This window comes from Simochromis diagramma, unplaced genomic scaffold (genome assembly GCF_900408965.1).
Source record: "Simochromis diagramma unplaced genomic scaffold, fSimDia1.1 OVJJ01000321.1, whole genome shotgun sequence".
NCBI lineage: Eukaryota > Metazoa > Chordata > Actinopteri > Cichliformes > Cichlidae > Simochromis > Simochromis diagramma.
Window position 1 is genome coordinate 16,220,558 of NW_024386772.1, and position 7,462 is coordinate 16,228,019.

The 7,462-nt window shown below is 38.8% G+C and overlaps 1 protein-coding gene across 1 annotated transcript; it reads left to right on the forward strand.

Annotated features, from left to right (window-relative positions):
• Positions 1-835: 835 nt before the first annotated feature.
• On the forward strand, positions 836-7,010 carry LOC120747143 (lipopolysaccharide-induced tumor necrosis factor-alpha factor homolog). Its single transcript, XM_040052799.1, has 5 exons — positions 836-1,239; positions 4,345-4,585; positions 4,804-4,845; positions 5,914-6,058; positions 6,172-7,010. The coding sequence occupies exons 2-5, from the start codon at positions 4,366-4,368 to the stop codon at positions 6,275-6,277; spliced, it is 513 nt and encodes a 170-aa protein (XP_039908733.1). The 5' UTR covers positions 836-1,239; positions 4,345-4,365; the 3' UTR covers positions 6,278-7,010.
• The last annotated feature ends 452 nt before the right edge of the window (positions 7,011-7,462 follow it).

Below are 7,462 nucleotides of genomic sequence, written 5' to 3' on the forward strand. Positions count from 1 at the left end.
TTTAGAGGAAATAAAAAACAGTGTTGCAACACTGGAATTACGCTGACCTCTAGTGGTCGTAAATTGAAAGCAGACACTGGTCAGGCCGGCTGCACTCATACTCGGACACTGCAGTGTCTTCCAGAAGTGATGAGTAATGGTATTGTAACAGTCCCGTGAACCTCTCAGTTTCCTTTCCTGAATATCGCAAGACCTTGGTGTGTCAAAGTGATGTGTTTAGAGGGCAAATGGAAGCAATCACAAAAATGTGGAAGTAAACGTACAACACTCATGCAGGAAATGAGAAACAAATATTCATGTAAAAGCACGTAGCACCTGAGAGGAAAGTGGATATATAATAGAATAGCAGGCATTTATATAGCTGCTATTCTATTATTCAGTACAACATTATTTCTTGTATTGTAAATCTGGTTGAGCACATTTTTGTCAGCACATTCAAACTGTTTTGGAAGACTGAGAATGTCCTTACAAAATTCCGTTTTCTCATTGTGCTTCTAAAGAGCAAGGCTGGATGTGAAAGAAAATATGGCCACATAAGTTTTCATTTACTGAGTTCACTGAGGAAGTCAAAACCACAGGAAACCACAGATGTAGGCAAAAAAAACAAGAATACAGAAACCAAAAGCTGTACCATGCATTGATTGGTTTACACTACCAAAGTCTAAGAAAATAACAAAACAAAAACGGTTCACATGAAAATAAATTTTGTTTCTTGATCTCCGGATGTTAAGTGAGATGATTCATGCTGTTATCGGACTCTATGCATGCATAGTTTTTTTAAACACGTAGGCAGGGCTGTAGACGCAGGCTAAAACTGATAAGACGAATTGTGGTAAACAAGGAACACTTTATTCTCAGCAGCGGGACACACTCTCCCTGTCTTTTCATATTTGTGCTCATATATCTTATGGCTGTGCTTTTATGGGTCGTTTAAACAATAACTGAGCGAACAGGGAAATGCTTTTCTTCATTTCTTCTTCTTCTGACACACCCAGTTACATATGAGGGGAGGAGGAAGCGAACTGGGAAACGGAGAGTGAAGACTAACAGATCCACAGCTCAAAAGCCTTCCAAAGCTGACCGAGGAAATACGCTTCTTCTCTGTTGGTTTACAAGATTTTGTAGCAGTCGTGTCCATCGGTACTCTGTATGGACCTTCCTGTTGTGGTTTTACTGTGTTTCCCCTTCAGGCACTGACAGAGAGCTCCAGGAAAAAACTTTTTTTTGGTGAGATAAGAGGTAAGTTAATGTTGTTTTACGTTTGCTGTCAAATAAGGATGAGTTTCTTCCTGGTTCATAGTTAGACTGCCTGTTTTTTTATGTACTTTTGTAGAACAGAAATGGAAAAAAAGGTATTTCTTCTGTAGTTATGCTTCATAGCTTCATCAACACTAACGCTTATTCAGAAAGAACATTCAAACAAAACTGGATGAGGCGCACAGGGTGTGCTCGGGGGAATGACAGCGCCTCATTAGTTTACGTGGTTTGTAGCTCTCTGTAATTGATTTAGGATGGATTTAGAGCAAGATACAGAAAGGCTTGGTTGGACTGACTGGGCCTCTTTCCCACCACACTGACCAGCCCACGGTACACAATGTAGGCTTTGTATTATAAAAAGAGACTAAGACCAGTAATCTGTAGTCAATGTACAACAGGACTCAAACTGAGTAAAGTGCATTCAAACCAGATTTCTATTGCATCATGTCTCACAAACTAAGTAAATGTGTTACACAGTACCATAGCTTCGTTATTGTTACTTTCCTGTTTGGTACTTCAGTTCATTTCAGCTCTGTGTAGATGTGGATTAAGATTTAATTTTTAAAATACAAAACACTGTCAAAGTTAAAACCACAAAAAACAACAACAACAACAACAACAAAACCCCCCACACCAACTATATGAGCAACCCGTCTTAGTTGAGTTTTTTTCATAGTATTTTATATAAAATTGTAACATTCAGGAAGAACATTTTTGGAGCCATTTTACTTGAACCCTTGAATAACACTTAGTAAATATTACTTTTTTTATCATTAAGGTATTTGCTTATGTTGGAGAGAGTATTTCTTTGTTATTAGTACTTCAGATGACTGCGCTATATATACAGTGCTATGGAAAAGTATTTACCCACTTCCTGATTTCTTATTTTTGTGCATATTTGTCACATTTACATGTTTCAGATCATTAAACACATTTTAATATTAGACAGATATAACTTTTAAAATAATGATTTTGTTTATAAAGGGAATAAAGTTCTTCAAAACTACCTGCGCCTGTATGAATAAAGCTGCCTGATGATGTGAAATAGGCTAAAACCCCTCAAAAAGCAACACATCGTGCCATGAAACGGTCATCTTTCAGTCTGGGTTACAAAGCAATTTCTAAGGCTTGAAGACTTTGGAACCATTTTCCACAAACGGAGAAAACTTGGAACAGTGGTGAACCTTCCCAGGAGTGGTTGAGTGCATTGAAGACTCATCCAGGAGGTCACAAAATAACCTAGCACAGCATCTAAAGAACTGCTGGCTTCACTCAGCTCAGTTAAAGTCAGAGTTCATGATTCAACAATAAGAAAGAGATAGGGTAAAAATGGCACCCATGGGAGAGTTCAAGGAGAAAACCTCTCCTGACCAAAAAGAACATGAAGTCTCGTCTCAGATTTGCCAAGAAACATGTTGATGATCCTCGAGACTTATGGGAAATATCATATTTCACACTATGAGTCAAACTTGTTGGGGGTAGTGTGGTGGTGTGAGGCTGTTTTTCTGCATCAGAAGGACTTGCTGTAATTGATGGAAACACGAATTCTGCTCTCTACCAGAAAATCCTAAAGGAGAATTTCCAGTTCAGCTCATAGGCTGAAGCTCTATACAATAAAGATTATTGCCCAGTCTAGTCAAAGTCCAGACTTTGTTGAGTTGAGATCCTTTGGTGTGGCCTAAACAGGCTATTCATTTTAGAAACCTTCCAATGAGGCTAAATTAAAACAATTGTGCTTAGAAGAGTGGGCCAAAATTTCTCCACAGTGCTGTAAAAGACTCATTTCAGGTTATCTCAAATGCTTGACTGCAGTTCCTGCTGCCAAGGGCGGCACAACCATTTGTTAGGTTAATGGGGCAGTTACTTTTCATACAGAACCACAATTTTACTTAATCTTTTTTTCAGGAGTTACTATGATAAGTTTCAACTAGAGATGGACCGATCCGATATTACGTATCGGTATCGGTCCGATACTGACCTACATTACTGGATCGGATATCGGAGAGAAATAAAGAATGTAATCCGATCCTTTAAATATCAAAAAAGCACCTCACAAAACTTGCGACACTGGCGTAACTCAGCTCATAACCGTAGCACGTGGGAGCAGTGTGCTCACGTGATAGAGGCTGTGTGTATTTGTAGCCTCACTACCAAACCAGCATTTCATCTCCGAGGAAGTGATCCCAGAGAGAAGTAGAGCAAGTGTGTAAGTTCATCTCTGAATGTTTATAAAGCATTCCCGCGTTAAGCTTAACAACCGATATATGGAGCGACTGCCTCTTCTCTCTCCCTCCCCTTCCTGCTACTACCTCACTCATGAAACTGATCAATGATCAGCTGATCGGCTTTTCTGTCGCAAGTTCGTCTCTCTTGCTTGTTTTTGGCCCACTTCGTGCCAGAAAGAGGAAACCAGCGGCTGAACAACAGCAGCACGTTTAACCTTGATAAGCTGTAGTTAAAATTTATTTAATATTACTTTCTACACCAGGATCCTTTTCTACATAGCTGACGGCTGGTAACTGTGCAGGGGCGGATCTAGCATTATATTAAATATTAAATATTTATAATATAAACTGCAGAAAAACTACAACCCCCCCCCCCCCCCCCCCCCAAAAGAGTGTGAATCTTGGATTTCTGTTTACGTATCTAAGCCACTGCCATTGTGTTGCGTTGAGTGGAGTTGAGTTGAATACTTGTGGTTACAGATTGGAGGGCCTCTTAACATATTTTTTGTGCTACACTGGGTAATGAGCTCAGTATCTGAGCAATAGTCAGATACTGACCTCATAAACCATTAGAAGGATATCAACCACTGGAAATATTTATGTGATGCTGTGGTTAGCTTTTAAAAAGCTTTAGCTCACACCTACATCTGCTAATGTTTCCTGTGAAACCATATAACTGGTTGTCACACACAAACCTTTGCATAAACAAATGCAATTAATATTTTGCCTCCTGTTTGCATTGGACAAAGCAAATTACAAGTTCCTCGTCACTCATTGAAAGTGACACAAATCTCAAATACTGTGTTGCAGTGCCAGAAAACTTAGATCAATACGTCTTAAGTTTTTATTTGTACTTATTCAGTTTCAGTTTACATTTCTGAAGATGGAAAAAGGGTATCCACCACAGGAATCAGCTCCACCTTACCCCGGCCCACCCTTGGACTATGGACAAGGAATGCCTCAGCCAGGGACGTATCCTCAACCAGGGACGTATCCTCAACCAGGGACGTACCCTCAACCAGGGACGTACCCTCAACCAGGGACATACCCTCAACCAGGGATGTACCCTCAGCCAGCACCTTCTCCTCCAGGATATCAGCCAGGTCTGTGTCTGCACTCACAAATTATTCCTGCTTTTTATACCAAAATATTCTAATAAACCTTTGTTGTTATGTGTTTGCTTAAATACACAAATGAAAGAGATTAAAGATTAAAGAGATAAATTATAGAGTGACAGTTCTCTTCAAACAGTATAGTAAAGTACTTATTTACGTATGTATATTCGTCCCTGTTGTGATGACTTGTGTACTTTGTTTAACAGGCGGTGTTTTTGCTCCTGCACCGGGTGCACCTGTCACAACAGGTGAGGCAACCTGATCCTGTAAAGTACACCTACGTGTCTTTGTATGATTTCTCAGAACTCTTGCATGCAAATATGCATCATGGGAAAATAAAAACATTAAAAGGTTAAAGTGTAACTTCTCACAGCTGTTAAAAAGCTGTTAAAAAAACATGAATGTGCATCTGCTCCAGCGTGTAAAGTGAACAGAGCTGCCTCTGTAGACACTGGCTGAAATTCTTGGTCTCATATCAAACTGATCTGAAGAATAGGCTTGTTTGTAGCCTCTCTACAGGGAAAAGCAATTGTTCAGAGTTCACCCCATGTGCAGTCACATCCTGAGTCCTGCCTTTTGAAATAGATGCATAAGAATTCACTCCAAGCCACATATGTGTGTTAAACACATGTAAAACATTAACTATGTCACAGTTGTACAGTTATATACTACTACTAATACCAGTAGTCTTCTACTTCTAGACTATATTACTGGTCTATGCTGTGCTGGACATCTGCTACTAGAAACCTTAGTGCTTGAATGGCTCATTACTTTAAAATACAAGACAACAGAAAGGCTTTGAAAAAAAAAAGCCCCTTTCCACCCACAACTTACTACTGCAACCACTACTGCTTGCTACTGGCACCCTCCAGTGGTGATGTCGAGTCTTAGCTGTTGATACAAGGCAAGGATGGGGAACACATTTCCACTGACTTAAGTAATGCAAGTGAAGGGTCACACACTTGACGAATGATTTGAAACCACACTGGGTTTGGTTATAGTTAAGTAATAGGAGCAGTATAGGCCAGCTGCAGGAAGTTGGCTTGAGATCAATCAACATAAGGTGGCTCCTTATGGAAGTTTTGAGGGTTGTTTGGTTTTCCTTTGCAGGCGAGTTCTGGTCATCAGCCTGCATCTTGCAAATGTCTGCTGCAAGATGCAACAGACATGAGATCCTCACTGCCAGTTTGATAGTCAGTTTAAAGCCAGTCTATGAAGCTCGACTGTGCTTTGAATTTTAAAATGGAAACAAAGGTTAATAGAAATAATAGGAATAAACACCTTTATTTTGTGTTTTACAAATTTCTGTTCCTCAGTGACTAACATTGTAGTAACACCGAGGCTACAGGATGTTCCTGGACAAACTGTGTGTCCTCACTGCCACCAGGCAGTGATCACCAGGACACAACACACCCCGGGCCTGCTGACGTGGGCTATTTGTGGAGGCCTCACCTTCTTTGGGTAAATACAACCATTTAGGTAGAGGATTTTCAAGCTAAAACTCTAAAAGAGCTGAGACACATCTTTGATCTTAAGAAAACCTTAACATTACAAGTGCTTTTTTCCACCTACAGGTGCTTTCTTTGCTGTTGTATCCCATTCTGCGTTGATTCCTGTCAAGATGTGGAGCACCACTGTTCATCCTGTGGCAGAGTCATCTACGTTTACAAGCGAATGTGAATCTTTTGATGACTCTTACCCACTTGACTATGACAGAATCAGTGGAAGATTTGTAAATCAAGAGATTCAAGCCAAACAACATACCAATAAATACTTTTATCAGCTGCATGTTGTAGTTATGAGTTTTTCTCCTTTGCTCAGATGTGAATCTGGGCGGTTGCTCATGCTGTAATTCAGTATTTAGACATGATATTATTTTGAGATAAATAAATATTGAGTTTATACACCAGATACATTTGCAACATTACAAATACAAAAATTAAATCTGTAAATACTAATAGATTATATTTTTTTCATAAACTTCTTTGTATGTTTTTGTCATATAATTTTATGCCACTGATTACACGATATTTTATATGTATCATATTTCATATGTATCATCTTTATTGTTTGTTTTCTCTTAGTATACCTAGTTTTGTATTGCAATACTTCTAATGCGCTTTGAATTGCTTAGACACCCAAACTCTTAAACTTATTTCCAAATTATTTCTGTGTAACCAGCAAAACTCGGACAATAAAGGAATATCCTTGGAATATTGTTTTGTGGTAATTAAATGCACAGATAAATGAGTGTGGTTAGGAGGCTAATTTCATCATTGATCTGATGTTGGAATCATCCTGAAAAAACGACATGATTTTGTTTTGTTTGACTGCGGTTTGACTGTGTGATTAAGTGTCTGTCTGACACATAACACACACGATTAATGAATAAACAAACAGATTAACTAATTAACTGATTTCCAATTTTGCACTTTCGTTTGAAGGTATGTTACATTTTTTAATTAACTTGTGAGAAAAGGGCTAGGGTTACAAAGCCAAGGAATTTTCATTTTGATTATTTGTTTTTTGTTGTTCTTCATGTAGTTCTTCAGCTTCTGACATATTTTTTTAAATGTTTATCCCCATGTCATCAACAAGCTTCTGGAATAATTCTGCTAATTTGACCAGAATTGGAGGAGTTCAGATAAACTTGTTCGTTTCTAAAAAGGTTGGCTTAGGTCGGGGCTTTGGGAAGAACATTCCAGAAGTTTAATGTCAGCCTTCTTTATCCATTTCAAAAACAAGGTTGGCTTGTGTCTGGGATCAATGTCCTTGGAAGATCCAAGTTTCAACTGTTGATTTGAGGTGAAGTTGAGGTTGTCTTCCTTCTTTGTTAATCAATCTACTTTGTCTTCAATCTACAAT

Excerpts from the sequence above, each read along its gene's own strand:
- LOC120747143 (XM_040052799.1), top strand. The coding sequence starts at position 4,366 with ATGGAAAAAGGGTATCCACCACAGGAATCAGCTCCACCTTACCCCGGC. Across the intron at positions 4,846-5,913 it reads GGGTGCACCTGTCACAACAG|TGACTAACATTGTAGTAACA; the intron begins GTGAGGCAACCT and ends TCTGTTCCTCAG. Across the intron at positions 6,059-6,171 it reads GGAGGCCTCACCTTCTTTGG|GTGCTTTCTTTGCTGTTGTA; the intron begins GTAAATACAACC and ends TTCCACCTACAG.